General features: G+C 48.3%; 1 protein-coding gene across 10 annotated transcripts in view; it reads left to right on the top strand.

Annotated features, from left to right (window-relative positions):
- ITPR1 (inositol 1,4,5-trisphosphate receptor type 1) overlaps positions 1–22,940 on the top strand; it is a 161,798-nt gene that overhangs the window by 39,901 nt on the left and 98,957 nt on the right. For 6 of the 10 annotated variants that reach the window (XM_033071744.2, XM_033071743.2, XM_033071746.2 and 3 more), the window contains exons 4-18: positions 4,450–4,565; positions 7,927–8,013; positions 8,699–8,857; positions 10,816–10,914; positions 11,392–11,475; positions 11,885–12,031; positions 13,218–13,313; positions 14,322–14,366; positions 17,803–17,951; positions 18,767–18,866; positions 19,255–19,415; positions 20,120–20,261; positions 20,693–20,851; positions 21,414–21,586; positions 21,821–21,940. In XM_033071744.2, coding sequence (XP_032927635.1) covers positions 4,450–4,565; positions 7,927–8,013; positions 8,699–8,857; positions 10,816–10,914; positions 11,392–11,475; positions 11,885–12,031; positions 13,218–13,313; positions 14,322–14,366; positions 17,803–17,951; positions 18,767–18,866; positions 19,255–19,415; positions 20,120–20,261; positions 20,693–20,851; positions 21,414–21,586; positions 21,821–21,940 — 1,837 coding nt within the window. Of the gene's footprint in view, positions 1–4,449; positions 4,566–7,926; positions 8,014–8,698; positions 8,858–10,815; positions 10,915–11,391; positions 11,476–11,884; positions 12,032–13,217; positions 13,314–14,321; positions 14,367–17,802; positions 17,952–18,766; positions 18,867–19,254; positions 19,416–20,119; positions 20,262–20,692; positions 20,852–21,413; positions 21,587–21,820; positions 21,941–22,940 lie in introns of those variants that run through there. The other 4 variants (XM_033071749.2, XM_033071748.2, XM_033071742.2 and 1 more) reach the window with 2 other exon arrangements.

The raw sequence follows: 22,940 nt of genomic DNA, 5'->3' as shown, positions 1-22,940 counted from the left end.
AACAACTTCTATTTACAGTATCTCCACCATTGCCAGCTACCTTACTTCTTCATCCCTGCTATTCTTCCATATTTAAAATAAAAAGATACTATCTGTGTGTTTATTCTCTCCTGTGAGCAGGCTTTGGCCTTGGGAAAATATCAGGTATCTAAGTATAGAAAAGTCAGAAGAGAAAATGCTAAATTTCAGCAGGGAATTGCTGGTTTTCTTTTAATTTTAGTTTTGCTGTGCAAAAATGTGTTTGGTTTTTTCCAAGTAATGAAGAAACAGCTGTGTTGGTGTTAAATATTCAGCGGATTTGTAAGTGACTTATTTAAAGATCTTCATCTCTATAAGATTTCCCTCATTTGAAGGCACCCTAAAGTATGATTTTTGTGAGGGGGAGTAATTTCTCTTGGTTCTTACCTTTCTCCAGTTGGCATTTTGGAGATCTGGGTTTAAAACCCGAAATAACACGACACACCTTTTTGTTGCCAACCAAGTATTTGATTCCTGCTCTCTCCAACTGCAGAAAAGTTGGTGAAGACCTTCTAAGTGCTTAAAATAGGCAGTGGAGATTTGGAAAAAATGATGAGTGGTGGATTGCACAACCAGCCTGGCTGGAGCTGGAGCTGCTTCCAGATCTTTCTGGAATGGGTGTGCTGGAGAAGGGCAGAGGGAGGAGAAGGGGCTGGGCCCCCAAAACTGAGCTGAGCTCTGGCAGCAGCCAGGAGGGCACCTGAAGGAGCTACAAAAAAACAGGGGAGAGACTACAAGGGCTTGGAGGGGCAGGACAAGAGGAAAGGGTTCCCAGTGCCACAGTGAAGGGATGGATGAATGGGATTTTGGGATTAAATCCTTCCCTGGGAGGGTGGGCAGCTCTGGAACCCTGGCAGTGTCCAAGGTCAGCTTGGCCAAGGCTTGGAGCAGCCTGGGACTGTGCAGAGTGTCCCTGCCATGGATGGGGTGGGATGGGTGAGCTCTGAGGTCCTTCCAGCCCAGAACATTCCATGGATCTTTGCCATTCTCTGAAAGGTGTTTGGCATTGCCTGGTAGAGCTTTGGGTGTCAGCAGTGCCTGTTCAGGAGCTTTCTGGGCTGTTCTCAAAGACCAAGGGTAGAATTGACATAATGGCAACACTTAATGCCCAGAACAGTGGGGAAAGCCCCTGAAGGGCAGACTGGAATTGCATGGGAATGTTTGGCTTGAGTGTTTCTAGGCAGCTTTGTGTGAAAGAAGGTGATGATGTCTTGGGTGAGTTCTGAAATACTCAACTCCCTTCTCCATATCAGTTCAGCCTCTCAAACCTTGGTGTTTGCAATTCTGGACAAGTCTTGCATTATATTTTCAAAGTTCTTATTAATGTACTACCTAAATGTGGCCTAAATTTGTGGTGGAGTCCATTGCAAGAAAAAGAAAAAGCTCAGGCTTTGTCAGGTTTTTCATTGTGCTTTGAGAGCAAGAATTTGAGAGTTTGAGATGTGGCTGCTTGGCTTTGGACTGGGTTGGAAGTTTGGAATCTGTGCTGGGTTGGGAAGGAACACAGTCTAATCAAGAAGGGGGAAGAATAAATAAAAAGCACGGGGTGGAAGGAATTGGCAGTTGGAATAACGTTCCTGGCACGTTTTCCCCCTCCTTGAGCCCCAAAATAGTTTGGAACACGGGGGTTTGTGGCCTTGCCAGCACCCTTGCCTTACTGACTGTGCTGCTGGTGTGTGCAGGGGGGAACCAGTGCTGGCTGTGATATTTTGGGGAGCTGCAGGTGGCAGAGCCCCACGTGCACGTCCCAGCCTCTTTATTCCACGTAGAGCAAACACTGATGGAGGAGCAGGATTTATCTGGGGAGCCCTGAAATGCACGTTCAGGATGTGCCCCATTCATCATCCTGGTGGGGTGGTGTGGGATTATGCAATCCCTTGTTCCTGCAGGACCTTCCTTGGGTGTTCAGGCTTGATGTGTCATCATTTCATCAACAGTGACGTAGTATTTTATTTTTGTACTTCTTCATTGTGCAATTCTGCCATTTTTCACTGTATATCATGAAGATCTGAAAGGAAAATGCTTTCCTCCTGGTTAATATGCAACAAACAGTCTATAAAAAGATGTTACTGTGCAGTAATTGCTTTATTTATCACCTTTCCTGTGTGGCTGAAGCTGCTCAAATCACTGAGTGGAGCAGGGAGCTGATGGCTTGGGCTGCCTTGGCTTTGCTTTTCATTTCTGGCTTTGGGTTTTTGGCTCCTGTTGCAGAAAGAGGCCTGAATTCCATAAGGATGGTGTCTGACAAGCAGGGGTTTATCTTGCACAGCCATCAGGACTGTGGGTTACAGATCAATGACCACAGTGGTGCTCAGCCAGCACATCCTTGACTTTGTAAACATCCCAGGCACTGGGGTCTGCACATCTGAAAGTCTTCTGGCCATGAAGTTCGTGCAGTTTGACCTGTGGTGAAATGCATTTGGTGGCCATATGAAGGTGAATAAGGCAAAGTTCAACTTCTCATCCACTTCAGGAGCAGATTTCATAGAAAAAATATTAGGAAAAAAATACATTGGGTGCTTTTCATTGTTTATTTTAGATCTGTAGCTTTGTTACTAGGGAGAAAACCTAAGGAAAGCATGTTTTATGCTTTCCCTTCTTGCACTGGACAAGGTCAAACTTTTGTAACCCTCTCTGGGTGCTTCAGGCAGGAAAGGGGGTTACTTGCAGTTAACAATTTGCAAGTTAAACCTAACTTGACAACTTTCTTGACTGAAAAGGATGGAAAGAAGCACACTGTGACTAAATCTAGCCTACAATTAATTCTTCTCTGCAGTTCTGTGTGTTAATTGCTGTCATTGTGTGAACTGATGGTTTAAGCAAAAATAGAAAATTTTATAACTGGTGTGTTGCTTACAATGCAGAGTCTTAGCTCCAAGTGCCAGCCCGCAGTGGCTCCCTGAATCTCTGCTGTGCTGTCAATCTCTGAATCATCCTGATGGAAATGGAAAAAGTGAGGAGCACAAACCTGGGAAGTGTGGTTTGCACTTTTCCTGGAGGTTCAGCAGCCCCAGGCTGGCAGTGAGGGTGGAAGTGGAGCTGGGTGTTTCTGCAGAGATGCAGCTCAGCCTCCCCTGAGCTCTGTCCTTCCCCAGTGTCACTGCCAAGGCTCCCAGTGCCATTCCCAGCCCCTGCCATGGGCTCTGTGCTGCGGGTCCTGGCTGCTCAGATGTCCAAGGTCCTTCCAACCCAAACCTTCCTGGGCTTCTTGCCCTTGTGTGAGAGGTGTTGGGTGTTGGCTGGTGTGCTCTGGGGGTGGGCTGGAGGAAAGGCATGAGAAGAGTGATGCTGTCCATCAGAATCCAGAGGTGAATTTAGCTCTGTCTCAGTCCCTTCAGCATCTTCACCCTCTGGCAGAGCATGTGTCCAGCATGGGGTTTCTCCCTTTGTGCTTGGAGTGCCTCCAGAGTGCCCATGAAGAGCAGCTCTGCTTTCCAGGCACTGAGGATAACCCCAGGTGGGTTTCTGCTCACTGCTGCTCCCCAAATTGTGGTGCTTGGCTGTAGGGATGCACCAGGAGCCTGGAGAGCCAGGAGCCTGCAGCTTTCCATCCACTGTGCTGCCAGAGAGGCTGGGAGCAGCCTCCTGCCTCTTCTGGCACTTGGGTTGAACTTCTGAGCTGCTACTTTAGGCGCTGCCTTTGAATAGCTGAATTTATTTTTTTGCGTGTTCGGTTGCTTAGCGACAGCAGGAGGAGAAGCAGTCACTGCAGCTCATGTGGGTTTATTACTGATAAGTTAGCATCTCTAATACAGAAATGTATTTTTAATAAGACTAATGAGCTGTGATTCCTGACTTTTGCCAGGCAGAATGTTAAATTAACTGTGTTGCTGCATTGGGAATAGAACCTGACAGCCTGAGGGGTTTGATGGTAGCTCAAGCCATGCCTTGAATACCTGTGCTTGTCCATGCTCCTGTCTGAGGGTATTTTATGTTGCTGCCACTTCATTAGGTGAGGAGTTTCTCCTATTTTTTTTTTTTTTGCCCAGTTTTCCTTAGCAATAGAAAGGTTTTGTTTCAAAAACTAAACTGACAACAGCAGCAGTGCAAAAATCCAAAGCAAAACTTCCCCCAACCTGGCAGAGTTTACCTGCTGAAGTACAAAAACACCAAGCTGAAAGTGCAGAAACCAAGTCAGCTTGCCTGGGAAAGCACTGGAACGTGTTCCCATTTTAGTCTGGTACTGTTTTTGACTGGGACAATTTATAAATTTTCTGGTCTTGCATCAGATGTTGGCAGCAGCAGTAAGTTTTTATCATTCATGGGGCAGCATTCCTGCTGCTCAGAAAAGCATTTGTCTGATCAAGAGCTTTTTGGAATTTGTTTATAAAGCTTTCCTTGCCGCTGGAATATTTGGAGAGCATTAGCAGCAAGAATGCAGATGGCTGTGAGTGGCTGTGGCCATCCCTGTGTCTGTTCCATGTTTTTCAGATTGCCTGTTCAAGCTGTGTCCCATGAACCGCTACTCGGCGCAGAAGCAGTTCTGGAAGGCAGCGAAACCGGGAGCCAACAGCACCACAGATGCTGTGCTGCTCAACAAACTGCACGTGAGTATCCCTGGGCAGGATCCCTCAGCCCTGCTGTCCCTCTGCAGGATCCCTCAGCACTCCCAGAATCCTGCTGGCAATAAGGATTTCCAGCTTGGCACAGTTCGCCAGGAGACGCCGAGGGGACGGAGGAATAAATCAGCGCGCAGGATTCCTTTGGAGATGTTCACTCCAAGTCTTCAATCCTGTGGTTTGTGACAAAATCATGGAATAAACTGAGCTGGGAGGGACCCACAGGGATTATCTCAGCTCCTGGCCCTGCACAGACACCCCAGCAATCTCATCCTGTCCCCAGGAGTGTCCAATGCTCTGGCTGTGCCCAGCATCCTCTGGGGAAGAACCTTTCCCTAAAATCTAACTCAAATCTCCCCTGGGCCAGCTCCAGCCATTCCCTGGGTGCTCTCTGTGTCACACCCAGTGAACAGAACCCCCTCCTGTCCCTGCTCAAGCTCTGTGTCCCCAGCACTGTGTCCATGGTTCTGGGGTAACCCTGTACCTTAACCTGCGGTGGAGACAGTGATGCTCCAGGGGAACACTTTGGGCATTAAAAGCATAAAAAAGGGATCTTGAAACAATTGCACAGAGGAGTCTCAGGCACTGCAACTCAGCTTGGGAAATCAGGAGCTGCTGGTCTGATCAATCTATTGGGACTGCTCAAACAAACATTGCTGCTGTTGATGCATGGGAAGGTTGATGGGTAATTATGAGTAATTATAAGGCCAGACAGCCTCTCCTTCCGCATTAGCGTGCAGTATTTAATATTTTCTGGGTAAAATGTTGACATTCAGCAGCTGAAAACTCAGTAAGGCAGTTGATTGCTGTTTTTAGAGCTCCTATATAAAAAAAAGCCAACTTAACTTAAATACCATCTGTTGACTTTAGAGTTAAATAAACTCAGTGTTTATGTTAAAATTACATAGCTGGAGTACTTCATGTCAAAATTACAATTCTGAATATTTTTAGGTTCTTTAAGCCTATATTAAGCTCATTGTAGCCTGGAATACGAAATGGCCCCGTAGGAGAGTGTCACTTGCTGATTGCCATATGGCTGCCTCGCTCCTGCACTTCACAAAGACCCACTGGTGGACTCCTCCTGCTTCAAGAAATGTATTTATAACCCAAAAGCATCAGCTTGGCAGGGACAAAGCTATTTCGGAAGCACAAAGCTGCCTCACCTGGGCTGTGTTTCTCACACTGAGGAGGGAAGCAGGCGGTGGCAGTGGGTTTGGAGTGATGGGGGTCCTGGGGCTGGCTGCTGGGGTGTGTCAGGAACAGGGAGAGTTCATGGCTTTTAGCAGAAAATACTCTGAATGCTGCAACATGGAGAAGAAAAAGGCTCTGGAATTGCCCTGGGTTATGTTCTCATGTGGAGCTGTCTCCCCTAAGCACATCCCAGTGCTGGTGTTTGGGATCTGTCCCCACTCATGTGACATTGACCCTTTTGTCCCAGGGTCCTGCAAATACAGGATGAGATTTTTCCAGGATGGGATTTGTCCAGGATGGGATTTTTCCAGGATTAGCCTGAGCCCAGTAAATTTTGCACAGAAATGTCCCACCAAGCCCTGCTTGATTTGGAGACAGGATTTGAGTGCCTTGCAATTTCATTGGAGATTATTTAATCTGCTTCACTTGGACGTGAAGTCTGATGGGACCAATCAGGCCTGCAGTGACCTGGGCTTGAAAATGATTGTGTCCCATGGACTTCACTGATATCAGAGCTCCCTCCTGCCAGTCCTGTGTGCATGGCTCACCTGTCCCCCTTGCTGGCACTCTGCACCCTGAGCTCTGCCCAGGGTGACATCTCTTCATCAGAGCATTTCCAACGCAGCTGATGATGCAAGATGTGTTCATCATCATCACTTGCCTTTTTTGGCTTCTGTTTGTCTGCTGGTGGAATTTATTGTCTGCCACGGAGCGCTCCGTGCTGAGGTCAGGTTATTTTAAGTTAATGCCATTTAAGGGATTTCAAATCTGGGACACTTGTCTCTCTGTGGTCGCAGCATCCCAGCTGCTTGAGGAGCTGACATCTAGCGGCCAGAAAAGTGGTTCTGGTTCTCCTGGAGTCCTCTCAGCTCTGGGGGTGCTTTTGAAGTACATCCTAAGTCCTAGATGTAATTTTTACAGAAAAAAAATAGTTTTCTGTATTTATAATAAATGTGGTACCCAGCATGGCAGGGCAGTCCTGGCTGTGCTTGCTGTTGTTTGGGGGGGCTTGAAGAAATCTTTTTTTGACTGAATAAAAAAGTTGTATTTTAGTAATACAGAGAAAATTGTGTTGCAATGCATGACTGAATAAAATTCTGAATTTAGAAGAGCAGCTGTATCTCAGGTTCTCCTGGAGTAAGAAGCCAGTTTTCATACCTGGCACAGCATCTAAAAATAGCACATTTTGAAAATGTGAAATTCTCTAACAGTGTGCAAGAAGCTGCTCCTTTGTCCTGGTACTTCACCTCCCTGTAGTGAGGAGCTGTGGGAACTTTTCTTCTCCAAGGGAAACCTGGACCCACCACAGCCCTTGAGACCTGAGAACCAAACCATAATCCTTGCTGCTCAGCCTCATAAAAAATCAAATTTTAAATTGCTCCTCACCTGCAGATAGCAGTTAGAGCAATTACATATTTATGTTTTTAATTCAGAGCATCATCTTTCCTGTAAAGAAGTTCTTTACCAAATGAAATGGTTTAAAAGCAGCCTGGGACAAATAGCTCACTTTACAAACAAGAAGGGCAAGAGGCTCATTGTTAATTATTAATTAGGTTTTTGTGTCCTTATAGTAATTCAGTTTTGCAGGGGTTTCCCCTTTCCTTCCCCTGTGCTGTGGTGCAGGAATGCTCAGCTGTGGCACAGGGAGCCTGAGCCAAGGTGTGGGGAATGGGGAGCTCCCAAATCCAGAGCTGCAGTGGACATTTGTACATTGGAGTCTCCAGAAAAGCACAGCCTGGAGGGCAGCTGGAGCCTGCATTGGTAAAGGAAAAGAAATAAAAAAAGTTGAGATTATTTCATTCAGTTTGTGTAGAAGTCAGTAGAAAGGAAGATAAAATTCCTGGTTGGAGTTGTTGCCCATCCCTGTCTCACCTTTCCCCTCTTAGGTATCTGCCTTCTGTCTTGTCTGAGCTTTTCATCTCATGTTTTATTCCAGAATTTTGTCCAATTGTGCCCAAATTACAGGGTTTGTCTCCCCAAACAGTTGAAAAAGGGAATTGGAAATTACGCTGTTGGAAACTGGAGAAAGAGGAAATTAGGCTCTTTCAGATGCTCGCTGTTTTCCCACTCCTTTGAAATAATCTCGAGGAAAAGAGAGTTTCACAAAACCCCCTTTTGTAAAACACTCAGCAGCTGAACCGCTCTGCTTTCATTTCAGCATGCGGCGGATTTGGAAAAGAAACAGAACGAAACTGAAAACAGAAAACTGCTGGGAACAGTCATCCAGTATGGGAATGTCATCCAGGTAAGGCTGGGAGCAGCTGTGCAAGCTGCAGAGGGTTTAGCTGAAAATTCCCTGCTCAGGGGACTTCAGATTTCTGGAGTTATGTAGTTTTGCCAGGTTTCACCTCTCTGCAGTGGGATCCTGGGAAGCAGGATTTATCTGGGATGAGGTCAGTTTGTCATTAGGGGTTAATTGTGTTTGGGTTTGAGGTCACCATTGGTTGTTTTCTGCAGAAATACTCGTTAGAGCCCTCATTAGAGTTGCTGGAAGGTGGCACGTGTACAACACCAAATATCTCACAGTGAAATGTTGACACTTAAATCAAACTGACAGAGAGAAGGAAAATCAATAGAAATAGTTAAATTTTCTGTTAGATGAGACCAAGCAAAGCAAGAGGAGAACAGCTTTGCCTCTAAAAGAGCCACTTTGGCCCCAGAATTTCACAAGTTTTGCTCCTGGGTTTTTTTGAACAGGTTGTTGTAAGTGATCAGGGCATCCCCGTGTGTTTGTGGGACAAGGGACAGTTGGATGAGCTGAAGGTGTTTTGTTCAGTGTCTGAGTGAGTGGGATTGTGCTGAATCCATCAGTGTTTGTGCACAACTCACCTTGCAGTCCTGTGTAGCATTGCAGTTGTCTCGTGCACGCTCGGGTTGTTGAGGGGAGGAAGAGGAGCATTCTTAGAACTGAACTCTGATTCTTATTCTAGCTGCTTCACTTAAAAAGTAACAAATACTTAACAGTAAATAAGAGGCTTCCAGCTCTGCTAGAGAAGAATGCAATGAGGGTGACCTTGGATGAAGCTGGAAATGAAGGCTCCTGGTTCTACATCCAGCCCTTCTACAAACTGCGCTCCATCGGGGACAGTGTAAGTGCTGGGGGCAGCATCCTCACCTTCCCTCATCCTCACCTTCCCTGTTCCTCACCATCCCTCTGGTCACTGGCATCCTTACCATCCCTCATCCTCACCTTCCCTCTGGGAGCAGAATCCTCACCTTTCCTGTTCCTCACCTTCTGTCTGGGAGCAGCATCTTCACCTTCCTTCTTCCTCACCTTCCCTGTTCCTCACCATCCCTCTGGTCACTGCCATCCTTACCATCCCTCATCCTCACCTTCCCTCTGAGAGCAGCATCCTCACCATTCCTGTTCCTCACCATCCCTCTGGGCACTGCCATCCTCACCATCCCTCATCCTCGCCATCCCACTGGGAGCAGCATCCTCACCTTCCCTCTGGGAGCTGCATCCTCACCATCCCTGTTCCTCACCATCCCTCATCCTCATCTTCCCTCTGGGAGCAGCATCCTCACCTTCCCTGTTCCTCATCTTCCCTCTGGGAGCAGCATCCTCACCTTCCCTGTTCCTCACCTTCCCTCTGGGAGCAGCATCCTCACCTTCCCTCTGAGCACTGCCATCCTCACCATCCCTCATCCTCATCATTCCTCTGGGCACTGCCATCCTCATCATCCCTCATCCTCATCATTCCTCTGGGCACTGCCATCCTCATCATCCCTCATCCTCACCTTCCCTCTGGGAGCAGCATCCTCACCTTCCTTCTTCCTCACCCATCCCTCTGGGCACTGCCATCCTCATCATCCCTCTGGGAGCAGCATCCTCACTTTCCCTTTGGGCACTGCCATCCTCACCTTCCCTCTTCCTCACCTTCCCTCTGGGAGCAGCATCCTCACCCATCCCTTATCTTCACCTTCACTCTGGGAGCAGCATCCTCACCTTCCTTCTTCCTCACCATCCCTCTGGGCACTGCCATCTTCACCATCCCTCTTCCTCACCTTCCCTCTGGGAGCAGCATCCTCACATTCCCTGTTCCTCACCTTCCCTCTGGGAGCAGCTTCCTCACCTTCCCTGTTCCTCATCTTCCCTCTGGGCACTGCCATCCTCACCATCCCTCATCCTCCCCATCCCTCTGGGAGCAGCATCTTCACCATCCCTTTTCCTCACCATCCCTCTGGGCACTGCCATCCTCACCTTCCCTCTTCCTCCCCATCCCCCTGGGCATTGCCTGACTTGGGAGCTCTGCCTTGCATTTCATGCACTGCACACATCTCCCAGTGCGTGATGATGATGCAGGAACAACCTTTTTGCTATGCTGTCATGAGGGGGAGGAGAATTGCTATGGTAACTTGTATTTTGGAAACGTGGAATGATCTAACATTGGAGGGAATAAGGGACCTAATTAGGCTGGCCTTGCACAATTCCTGCTCAATTCAAAATGGTAGGAAGTGTTGAGCTCCTTCAGGAGGTTGGGAAGGAATAATTAGCATCTTAGTTTTCAGTGTTGTCAGCTTAGAATCAAAATTGGTCATCACTTGGGATATGAGGAGTGAGGTAATAAGGAAGTGAAATGCTCCTTTGATGGGAAATCTTTAAATGCATTGCCACTTCAATCCCTTCTTTTGCAACATCTGAGTCACTTGGGTATGGAATCTTCCTGAAACCAGGGGTCATGAGCTTCAGTGTGCTCTGGGTTCAGGCCAGGTATATTTGGCACCTAAACATGGTGAATTTATCAATCAGCCATCATTTATCCTATAACCCCATTGTACCAGAACTCAGTCTGCCTCTTCTGCAAGGCTCTGAGTCCAGTAGCATAGGGGTTTGTGCCTCAGTGACTGAGTTTGGTGAGCTAAATTCTGAGCCAAACAGAATCCTGGTGGAATGCTCAGACTGGCATCTCTCTAGACTGCAAAAAGGTGATTTCCTCCCATTAAAAACAAAAAAAACCCAAAAAACAAAAAAAAAAAGAAAGGAAGAAAAAGCTTTATTGGGGTATAAATTTGTAAATTTGTCTGATGCTGCACTTCTCTGCAGGTTGTCATTGGAGACAAAGTAGTCCTGAATCCTGTCAATGCTGGCCAGCCTCTCCATGCCAGCAGCCATCAGCTCGTGGATAATCCGGGATGCAATGAGGTAAGGGGGCTTTGGCACAGCTGGAGCAGCTGTACAAACCTCTCTGTGCTTCAGCTTAGCTGTTGGTACATGGTTTAGAATTCAGCAATTTGGTTGGTAGCCATGGCACTGCTTAGGAATGGTTATCCTGGTGATATCAAAGTGTTGGAGCTCTGCTTTCTCTTGGGTGCTGGCAGAGGTTTGAGTTTGAGTGGCTAAAAACAAGTTATTCCTTCAAAATCAGGAGTTGTGGCACAGTGATGTGCCCCACACTAGTCACTGTGAAGAAAATTAAATCTACCAGCACAGATGTGTAACAAGTGGCTTCCAAGCAAGTCTTGTTCTGGGGCAGATACAGAAAGGACTTTGCTTCTCCAGAGCAATGCAGCCAGGCCTGCAGGGTTCTGGTGAAGGTTGTCTAAAAAATACAGCATGGCTCATGGCAGGGTGCTGTGCAGGCACAGGGCAGTGGGACTGATGTCTCAGTTCTCCTCCTAGGTCAACTCAGTGAACTGCAACACCAGCTGGAAAATCGTGCTGTTCATGAAATGGAGCGACAACAAGGACGACATCCTCAAAGGGGTGAGAGCCAGAGCTGTGCCTGTGTGTCCTCAAAGGGGTGAGAGCCAGAGCTGTGCCTGTGTGTCCTCAAAGGGGTGAGAGCCAGAGCTGTGCCTGTGTGTCCTCAAAGGGGTGAGAGGCAGAGCTGTGCCTGTGTGTCCTCAAAGGGGTGAGAGCTAGAGCTGTACCTGTGTGTCCTCAAAGGGGTGAGAGGCAGAGCTGTGCCTGTGTGTCCTCAAAGGGGTGAGAGCCAGAGCTGTGCCTGTGTGTCCTCAAAGGGGTGAGAGCCAGAGCTGTGCCTGTGTGCACTGGGGCACTGCTGGGCACTGTCCCTGCTGACCCTACTGGGCACGGTCCCCTGCTGTCCCCTGTTTTCCCGCTGTCCCTGCTGACCCTGCTGTCCCTGCTGACCCTGCCTCTCCCTTTGCAGGGGGACGTGGTGAGGCTGTTCCACGCAGAGCAGGAGAAGTTCCTGACGTGTGACGAGCACAGGAAGAAGCAGCACGTGTTCCTCAGGACCACGGGCAGGCAGTCAGCCACGTCTGCCACCAGCTCCAAAGCCCTGTGGGAGGTGGAGGTAAGGGCTGAGCCCAGCCTGGCCTTGGCTGCCAGCAACAATTGTTCCTTCTGGTTATCAACACTCTATCTGGGTTTCTTGCTTTTCCTGGTGTTGCAAATTGAAATTAAAATTCCTTCCCTTGCTGTGCTTTCTGTACAGCCACAGTGGAGCTCTGTCTCTGGTGTAGCACAGAGCTCTGCAGTTCAGGTGCTTTGCAGTTCAGGAAAAGGGCACAGAGAAACATCAATGAAGTCATTTTCTTACCAGTCACTGAAATTTAACAGCTTATAATTTCCACTGTCCTGCTGAGTGTACTGAAGGCTCTATTTTTGGTGTGGAATAATGTGATTATGTATATCCTCATTTGATAGGAGGCTGCAAGCCCTTCAGTCTGCCTGAACTGGCTTTTAAAATTCACTTGGCTTTTAAACAGAGTGACTAACACCTTGGCCATCACTGGCTTCTGAAAATAGCCTCAATCTGTTGGCATTATTAGTGTTGGTTTATGATCTTAAGTCTGATTAAATTATGAACTGTGTATAAGAATCAAAAAATAAATTTGATTTAATGATGGATAGGTGTTTTTATATTCCTTTTCCAGAAGTATCTGCTGTGCCATTCAGCTTCTCCTGTATTTCAGATGAAAGTCTGCCTGTGATTAGCATTACTTTGGCCCATTATCAGTGTGTGGTAACTGTCCATGTGTGTGCAGTTACCTGGCACAGGTGAGAGGGTCCTTCCCTGGAAGAACTGCACAGGTCAGCTGAGATGAGTTTCCTTGAGGAATCAGGAACACAGAACAGCTAATATGGGCTTACAGGTGTTGGAGGCTGCTTGCCTCACTTTGTCAGTAAATATAAATGTTATATATTTATATATAAATATTGTTGCATTTGAAATATTTCCAGATGTCTTCCCTCATCCACTTTAAACAGTCAAAAATTTAGTTACAGCCATAGGGTAATGGATTTGTTGCCTGTTCTAGGGGTTTGTTACAAGACCTGACAACACATGCACATAGAGAGCACTTTCTTAAATTAATTCATAAATGGAACTATTCCCAGGCAGTCCTGGCCACAGAGAAAAGCTGGCTTGGTCTTTGCTCAGCCCCTGGCTGTGTTTGCTGCTCCCTGCACAGGAGATGAGGCAGCTCCTGCTGGGAGGGGCTCTGTGCTGCATTCCAGGTGTGCTCCTGTCCTTGCAGGTGGTGCAGCACGATCCCTGCAGGGGTGGAGCTGGCTACTGGAACAGCCTCTTCAGGTTCAAGCACCTGGCCACGGGGCACTACCTGGCAGCAGAGGTAGGTGGGGCTGGGCTGGCAGCCCTGCTGCCCTTGCACTGTGCTCTCCTCCTCTGGCACCTTCTCAAAATCTGTCATTTCCCACCCTAAAGCTGGACACGGGGAGGGGAGGAGAGTGGTCATTTGGATTAATACTGAAATAGATGCTAAATGTAGGGAATGAGATGAAAGAGCTGGAAGAACACCCTGGTTTGGGGTAGTCATGAGCTGATTGCACTTTCTGTGTGAATTCTAGAATCAAGAACTTCTCCTGCAAAGAATAGGCACTAAATAGTATCCTGTCATGTGGGCACTGGAATCAATGGGACTTTATTAACTGATGAATAAATGGTAAATGACTGAGAGCCTTTGGGGGAAAATGAATTCAAGTGTTGGTAATTTCTCTTGAATCACTCATTTTTGAGCAGAATCGTAGAATTGAGTATAAAATGAAAACACTGACTTCAGACAAGTCTGTAAGAACTGCAGATAGAGAAAAGTCCAGATTAAATATCCCAATTTTTATTTTTCTGATAAGCAGATTGGAAAACCAGAAGCATTTTGTCACATGCACTCTGCAAATCCCTTTCAGCAGTGATCCAGTGTAGAGCTTTTCCAGTAAATCTTGGGTTTTCTAATCAGCCTAAACAACAACATGCTCTTAGATCGTGCAGGAATACCCCAGAGGAGATTGCTCACCTGATCCCTGGTTAGAATCATGTTTGTTCTAAAAGATTGCTCCAAGCCAGTAATTCGACTTGGAATTCAAACAACAAAATCAAGCATAAACTGGCTAACTGTCTCCTCTTGCTCCTGTAGTGATTGCCCTGAGTGAGAGGAATCTCCCTGCATGTTTGCAGGGTATTCCCTGTGGTTTGGAGCTGGTGAGCAGTGCTGGGTGTGGGCAGTGTGCTCTGCATGCCTGCTGCTGCTGGAGCACTGCTGACCACGAGAGGTTGGTGCTGCTCAGGCTCTTTCCCACTTGCAGCTGTGCTGGAGTTTTGACTGCCTGTGATTCTGTTCCATCAGGTAAACCCTGACTATGAGGAAGATGACCTGGAGTGTCAATCCTCAGTAAGTATAGGCAAGGGTCTGCTCCTGCCCTGGATTGAGGAGGGCTTGGGACATGCCCAGGGCTCACCTGGCCACTGCTCAGCTGCTCCAGGCTTCCTTGCTAGTGAAGAAATAAAAACCTGAGAATGCTCTGGAGGCTTTTAAAGCCTGTCCAAGGAGTGGGTTAAACACCTTAGAGAAGAACAACCCACTTGGAACTGAATTAACAGTACCTGAACCCCCCTCAACTCCTCCCTTTGTGGCATCTTTTTCTGTCTTCTGTTTCCTCAACCTTTGCTTCCTTGGAGCACTGTCCTGTCCAGTCAAGGTGACACCAGATGGGAATTGTCCCTGAGGGAATGTCCCCCAGTGCTGTGCCTGTCTGACCTCTGTGGCTGTTGTACCTGGTCTGAGGAAAGCAGGAATGGCAGGGCAGGGTGATCCCAGAGCCATTCCTCTGGTTGTCCTGTGGGAGCCACTCTGTGCTGTCAGTAAATGTTGTTGTGTCAAAGATGGAGTGTGTGGTGCTTTGTATCGACAGAAGCTTCTCTTTGGTGTCACAGGGAGCCAGCAGTAGTTGAAAACAGAGAAAACTGGAAAAGCACTTTCCATTGTGGGTTTTATTTATTTGGTTGGATTTGATGATAGGCTTATGCAGCTTTCTTGGTCATTTATCCTGTATTGTGGAGGATTTGCACCATTTGGATATGACAAAGAGCTGTTCCTTCCATTCTGCAGAGATGGATGTGATGCTTGGAAATCCTGCAGGGTGCATTTTTCCTCCTAAAAGGATTTTTCTTTATAGCCTGGCCATTAAAATGCTTCCCTTGCCCTCAGATATTGAGCTGTTCTCCTGATTACTTTTTGGTGGCATTTGGCAGCTTGACTGCAGTAAACATGGTAAAAAACTGAACAAACCCCACCCACAGCTGTTGTTTGGGGGGAATCCAATACTGAGATGTTTTGTTGGGTTAATTTTTTGAAAGTTAATCGATGCTGATGGCCTTTAGGCAGACACCCCTGCTCCTGTGGTGTGTCCTGCTGACTTGTGCATGGATCACATTCCTGCACTGTCTCAGCTCTCTGGTTTTTCCCTGCTCTCTCTTTACCACTAGATGGCAAAAACAGACCAGCAAGAACAGGAGCAGGAGCACATAATGCAGCTCTGGCAGGAAACTGCCACATCTTTTGTCATTCCCTGGTGACAGGAGGGTGTAGGCTGCTTGATCCAACTTTATCCAAACTCCAACTCCAGTCAAGTGTGAGCTGTCTGCAGGATTGCTGTGCACAGCTCAGTGGTTTTGGTGCTGTGTTCTCCTTGTCTCAGAGGGCAGGAAGGGTTTCCATGGGCATGGAGGTGCCAGCTCCACCTTCCAGCAGCAAAGGGCTCTGCTCTTGTCACCTCTGGGGTTGAATTTCGGTGCTCCCTGAGTTGCCCCAGTTCTGTTTTCTGCTTCACTGCTCGTGTTCAGCTTTACCACGGTTTCAAGAAGTGCCCAGTTGTCACAGAGCAGCTGTATCCCTCACTGAATTCCCTCCCCTTGCTGGGGGGATGGAGGAGACAGCTGAAATTCAGAGAATTCATTCCAAGTGAGCGAATTTCTCCCAGAATTTCTCTCCAGATGGACTCTGAGTGTAGAGTTGCTCCTTCCCTTGAAGGCACACTCCCAAAGTGTATTTCTGTTCCGTGCAGACAACTGCCTGTTCCCATGCACAAAATCAAACTTGAAATGTCACTGCTTTGCAGCCAAGTTCATTGACTACAAATGTGTTAACTTGGGAGTATCCTGAGGCACCAGCAGCACTGGATACCTGTTCCATCTGCTTGGGGATGGCAGGGCTGTGACAGGCAGGTCCCTGAGGGCTGGCTGCCTTGGGTGCCACCATCACAGAGAATCTGAAATTGGTTTTTTGGTCACCTTGAAAATTGCAGCCAGGATTGAGGTGGTTGTACATGGGCAGCAGGTTCCTGTGTGCCAGGACAGTCAGCAGCTTGTGATAGATGGAAGTCCCCTAAAAAGGATTTGGAGAAAGTCGTCATTCCATTTTCTCAGTTCATCTTTGTTTTTTTCCTACCCTTTCGTGCTTTCATCTGGGGTTTTATCCAATTGGTGTATCTTTACTTTGCTGAAGGAGGCTGGGGAGTGCTGGCACCTTGGGAATAAAGATCCTTCTGGTGCCATGGCCTTTGGAACACGTTTCTGTGCTTGACAGCAGCACAAAAAGTGTGTGAACAGCAAGGCTTCCAACTCCTTGATTGGCTTTTTGTTTCTCTTGCCTGGGATTGATGGATGTGGGTCCCGTTTTTGCTGCTGAAGCTGATTATTTCCCAGCTAGGTTGTTGGTACATGGTGTGGCCAGGTTTTTATCTTTTCAGCTCATTAACTGTGTGGTTGGAGGGATAACTGCAATGTGTGGGATATGTTTGGAGATTTGGTAGTGTCAGGATTGGGGATCTCAGCTGATGTGTGCTACCAGAAACCAGCCAGAGCTCCCAGTGTGTGTGAGGGGAATGGCTGGGAGGGTTTTGTCCCTTCTGGCACTGTCTGTGAAGCATGAATCCTGTGTGGAGGTGCAGCTCCTGTGTTGGTGTTCAGGAATCACACCAGGGCAAACAAGGAGCTGCTGTCAGTGTTGGTGCTGTCCTGCAGTGTGCTGGTCCAGAGCCCTTTCTGCACCCCACGTGTGCCTGGGGCTGTGTGGGGGCTCTGCAGGTGTCCTGGGGCTCTGCAGGGCTCTGCAGGTGTCCTGGGGCTCTGCAGGGCTCTCCTGGTGCCCTGGGGCTCTGCAGGGCTCTCCTGACACCCCAGGACCCTGCAGGGCTCTCCTGAGGCTCTGCAGGGCTCTCCTGGTGCCATGGGGCTCTGCAGGGCTCTCCTGACACCCCAGGACCCTGCAGGGCTCTCCTGAGGCTCTCCAGGGCTCTCCTGGTGCCATGGGGTTCTCCCCTGGCTCTGCAGGGCTCTCCTGACTCCCTGGGGCTCTCCTCACACCCTGGACCCTGCAGGACTCTCCTGAGGCTCTGCAGGACTCTCCTGACTCTCAGGACCCTGCAGGGCTCTCCAGAGGTTCTCCAGGGCTCTCCTCACACCCCAGGACCCTGCAGGGCTCTCCTGGGGCTCCCCAGAGCTCTCCTGACACCCCAGGACCCTGCAGGGCTCTCCTGGGGCTCCCCAGGGCTCTCCTCACACCCCAGGACCCTGCAGGGCTCTCCTGACTCCTCAGGGCTCTCCTGACACCCCTGGACCCTGCAGGGCTCTCCTGACTCCCTGGGGCTCTCCTGAGGCTCCCCAGGGCTCTCCTGACACCCCAGGACCCCGCAGGGCTCTCCTGACTCCCAGAACCCTGCAGGGCTCTCCAGAGGCTCTCCAGGGCTCTCCTCACACCCAGCACCCAGCAGAGCTCTCCTGACACCCAGCACCCAGCAGAGCTCTCCTGACCCCCGCTCTCTCCGCAGCTGGACCCCGAGCAGGAGGCGCGCCGGGGCCGCGGTGCCCAGGAGAAGATGGCTTATTCCCTGGTGTCTGTGCCCGAGGGCAACGACATCTCCTCCATCTTCGAGCTGGACCCCACCACCCTGCGAGGGGGAGACAGCCTCGTGCCCAGGTACAGTGACTGCCTGCCACAGCTCGCCCCTTTTCAGGGCTTTTTTAACTAAAGCTGCCCCAGACTATTTTCATTTTATCGTTTGGAGTCAGGTTCCTCCTCAAATGAATGTAGAAATGATTAGGAAATGCCTGAAGCTTTGGTTGAGTGCTTTGCAATTGAGGTATAAGTAAGAGAACACCATTTTACAGATGGCAAAATTGAGATTAAGTGACTTCCTTGCCAGGAATGACTTGGGACTAAAAGCCTTGGGTGTCCTATCAAGGCACTCATTCCTGTGACCTGTGTGTTGTGTTAGGATGTAACACCAGCTATTTAGCACTGGATTTTTGGTTGTTTGTGTGTTCTTTACTGCTCATGTGGCACCTCTTGCTGGTGAAAAGCTGCTGTACCTTTCCAAGTCACACACTCAGCACACTGAGAAAGCACAGCAAGTTTGTTCCATCTATTCAGCAACTCCCAAAATCATCAGGTACCCATATTTTGGAGTACCAGGGAGGTCTGGGCTGAAAACCCCAGAGGTAGAGAAGCTGGCAGCTCATAGCAGTGGAAAAATGAGGATGGGAGAGGTTTAGATTGTTGCTGTGCAGCAGCTCAGAGTGGCTGTGGTTCTGTTTCAGAGCAGAATCCATTCTAGAAGAAACCCTCCTCAGGTGAATTCACAGAATGAGCTGAGGCAATAAGAATTGCAGTTGTGGTGTGCAGGGTGGACAGAAATGACACTTTGGTCCTGCCAGCATCTCAAAATCCCAGCAATGCAAAGATTTGCCAGCTGGGAGCTGACTCATGCTGGGGCACTCCTGCCTTTCTTTCAGGAACTCCTACGTGAGGCTCAGGCACCTCTGCACCAACACCTGGGTGCACAGCACCAACATCCCTATTGACAAAGAGGAGGAGAAACCTGTGATGCTCAAAGTAAGTTCTGCTGCTTTGTGTGAGCACATCCTTTGGTTCCTGTACTTCCACAGAAGTGGTGTTGGCAGGAGTTTCACCCCCTGAGCATGACAGAATGAACAAAATATTTTGTTCAAAATATTTGTTGTTCATGGCTCAGTTTTGTGGTAGTTTTGTTCTCCACCACAGTCATCAGGAGGAGGATGTTTTCCCCACTGGCTGCAGCAGCATTTTGCCATCTCACCTGTTGCTCCTTTGAGTTTAGGAGCAGCTCTGAGCTGAGTGCTCTCAGGGTTTGGTGGTCCCATGCTGCCTGAGCACAGTGTGGCTTTTCTGTTCCATTATCTGGGTGTGTGAGCCACTTTGTTCCTGCCTTTGGCTTTGCTGATAAAGCTTCTCTGGGTTGCAGATTGGGACCTCTCCAGTGAAGGAGGACAAAGAAGCTTTTGCTATCGTGCCAGTCTCGCCTGCCGAGGTTCGGGACTTGGATTTTGCAAATGATGCAAGTAAAGTTTTAGGTTCCATTGCTGGCAAGCTGGAAAAGGGAACAATAACCCAGAATGAAAGAAGGTAAGGAAGCCAGAATTGGGATCAGATCACGTTGTTTCCTTCAGTCAGTAACTGTTTCTTTGAAGATTTGATCAGAGTAAGCTGTAGAAGAGGGATTTGGTTTCCTCCTTGGTGAGATTTGATATTGTTGTGTCCATAGTGGAGGTTCTCAGGTCTGATCTGTCCAGCCCTCCTTGTCCTCTGTGAAGTGAGAGCATGAGAAATGCTGTGAGCCTGGGGAACTAATCCCCAGCATACCTCTGCAAATGGAGTGTGGGAACTCCTAATCCATCTTGTGAGGACCGAGCATGTGACGTGCTGCAAATCCTGTCTGTGGAAATGTGGCCACACAAAAAGAGCAGGGGTGGCTGTGTGCTTCCACAGCCAGTGCCTTTCTTTGGCCTTGGAGAGATTATCACCTGATTTATTGTTTGTGGCAATTGAAAGAAGTGCCAAATAGAACTTGGCAAGTGTAGAGTTGTCCTGAAGTGATTTTCTTGTCTTGCTGCTGCTCTGGTTTAGCTGGTGGACAGTGAGGCTGCAGCAATAGAGGAGCTTTAGTTCCCAATTTTAAGTTCTGTGCAAACCTCTGAGCTTTATGCAGTCTCTAATTGCTGATAGTTTTTCACTTAGCATTTAGAAATCTCTGTAAACTTACCCTGGCACTGCTCTTTTAGCACAGACAATTTGTGTTCTCACATTAACAACTTGTGGCTCTTCCCTAGGTCTGTTACCAAACTGCTGGAGGATTTGGTGTACTTTGTCACTGGTGGAACTAATTCTGGCCAGGACGTCCTTGAGGTGGTGTTTTCTAAACCTAACCGAGAACGGCAAAAGCTGATGAGAGAGCAGAATATTCTAAAGCAGGTAGGCTGTGGTTCTCTCTAAGCTCTGCCTGTGAGAAGAGTTCTTGGAAAATAAAAACAACCTGATAACAGAGAACCTGGCCAGGCTGGATGGGGCTTGGAGCAGCCTTGGATCAAGATCACCTTTATGGTCCCTTCCAACCCACCCAAGCCATTCCATGGCCCTGTGAAGCTTTGGTCTCAAATTATTGGGCCCAAAAGGTCCTTTGAGTTTCCAGCTTTCAGCAGGCTCTGGGCAGTGGACTGTGGAACTAAAAATTCCAGCAGATGGTGTTGAGTAAAGATGATCAGCATCTTCTGTCCAGGCTGCTCCATGGCCAAGAACCTTGGTGGCTGCAGTGTATTTCTGATGCACCTTTGGAAGCACACAGGCTTTGACACTAATCCTGAGCAGAAGGCAGTGCCTCATGGGGCTGTGTGTGCTTTTCACAGATTTTCAAGCTGCTGCAGGCGCCGTTCACGGACAGCGGGGACGGGCCGATGCTGCGGCTGGAGGAGCTGGGGGACCAGCGCCACGCGCCCTTCAGGCACATCTGCAGGCTCTGCTACAGGGTGCTCAGGCACTCCCAGCAGGACTACAGGAAGAATCAGGTTGGAAATGGGTCTGTCATAATCACAGGCACCAGCAGGGTTCCTGTGCTCAAAATAAAAAGCTTTATGCTGTAAAGTAAACCCTGCTCCGCTGTGGCTGCACAGTCAGTGAGAGGTGTTGGGATGGCTCAGTTTCATTCTATCTTTCATTTTTCATCTCTGTCAGAACCTGTAATTTAATTAGCACTGGTTCTAAGGGGGATTTAAGAAAACAGAATTTCTAATTATCCCACACAGGACTCTGTACACTCTTGGTGACTACAGGCTCCATTGAAAGTTGCCCGGTAAATTGAGGCTGTTCAGTTTTTGTTGCCATGTATTAAAAACAAGGTCCTGTCAGCTAAGTATAGATCCCTTGCTGGTGCCTAGCCCAGCAGAGAGGAGAGGGATGGAGGTGTTAAGCTTGTCTGTTGTTTGCTTTCTTCCACACAACCAGTTTGGATCTAACCCAGTTTGCTCCGTGGGACGTTGGTATTAACAAACATCCCCCTGTTTTCTGTTAATATTTCAAATTCTGAGGGTTAATCACACCCCCTTCCCCCTTGCCCTGTGTGTTTTGAAGGAATACATTGCCAAGCAGTTTGGCTTCATGCAGAAGCAGATTGGCTACGACGTGTTGGCCGAGGACACCATCACAGCCCTGCTCCACAACAACCGCAAGCTCCTGGAGAAGCACATCACAGCTGCTGAGATCGACACCTTCGTGAGTCTCGTGAGGAAAAACAGGGAGCCCAGGTGAGAGCTGCGTTTTTCACTGTGTGATTACCCTTCTCCTTCTGGGAGAAGTCAGTACCTGGCAGCTTGCTCAGGAGGAAGCACAGCCAGTTCTGTGTTCTGGCACTCGCCCTGCCGTCCCCTCGGGCAGCTCTGTGCTCTTCAAGTGGAGTTCTGAGTGTTTTCCTCCTGAAATGTGGATTGCTTCAGTCTGCAGCAGTGATTGATACCCTTTTGGCTCGTGTTTCCCACCAGGTTTTTGGATTACCTCTCGGATCTGTGCGTTTCCATGAACAAGTCTATTCCCGTGACACAGGAGCTGATTTGTAAAGCCGTGCTGAACCCAGCCAATGCCGACATCCTCATCGAAACCAAGTACGTTCCTGCCTCCAGCACGGCCCTCCTGGTGGCAGGCAGAAGGAAGGTGCTGCTGGCACGTCCCAGGGAGCAGGGAATGAATTGTGTGGGGTCCTTTTCAGGCTCAGGGAAAGGGCTGGGGACAGCAGGTGAGTGCCAGGGGCATCCTCAGCCCTGCAGGCACAAACCCATCACAGGGCTCCTGTGTGATCCAAGGCTTTGCAGGAAGCTGTGCTCTGTCCTCCCCCTGCTCTGAGGGAGAAGAACAGAAACTGGTCCAGCTCTGCTCACCTTTCCTCCCACTGAGCTGGGTTTGGGTCTCCAGCTCTCCTTTGTCATTACTGAGGCCTCATAGCAGGCACCAAATCCTGATTGTCTTTGATAAAGATGGCTTGATTCAATTTATGTACTGGGAAAAAGATAATCATTATCAAAATACTGCAAAAGGGAAGCAGCAGTGTTTAGTATTTAAATGTAATATTTAAAACACAAATGGCTGCACGAATACTTGGACATTTAATGCTTGTCATGAAATCATAAAGGCTGTATTTATTTCCATGAGCACTTCATATTGGTACATCACTTATTTGTCCTTGAGTATTTAATTTGGGGTTTTTTCAGATTAATATTGTCTTTGCTGGAAGCCTTTTTAGGTTCAGCAGCTGATTCATTTCTAGTTACTTCATTACATAAACAGAAAGAAGTTCTGATCCGTTTGGCATTTTATGGGATACAGAATGAATCCATTTTTTCTTTCCCATATCTTTTCCTGGTCTGTTAAATGATCTTTGCATCAATTGTCCTCTAAAGAAGGTTTTCAAAGTCCATTATTACATGTCTTTAACTTCCTTGTTTCTTCAGCTTTTTCACTTGAAAGGAGCTGAAATGTTCATCTTTTAAAGGTTGAATGGAAAGCTTGTGATCTAATGCTTTTAATAATGCACCCCAGTGATTTGGTGTAGTAAAACGCTACTGCTGGAAGGGGGAGATACATTATAGAAATGTGAGGGATGTATGT

Source organism: Catharus ustulatus, chromosome 13 (genome assembly GCF_009819885.2).
Source record: "Catharus ustulatus isolate bCatUst1 chromosome 13, bCatUst1.pri.v2, whole genome shotgun sequence".
NCBI lineage: Eukaryota > Metazoa > Chordata > Aves > Passeriformes > Turdidae > Catharus > Catharus ustulatus.
Note: the sequence above shows the minus strand (reverse complement) of the source record. Positions and strands in the feature narration are given on the sequence as shown.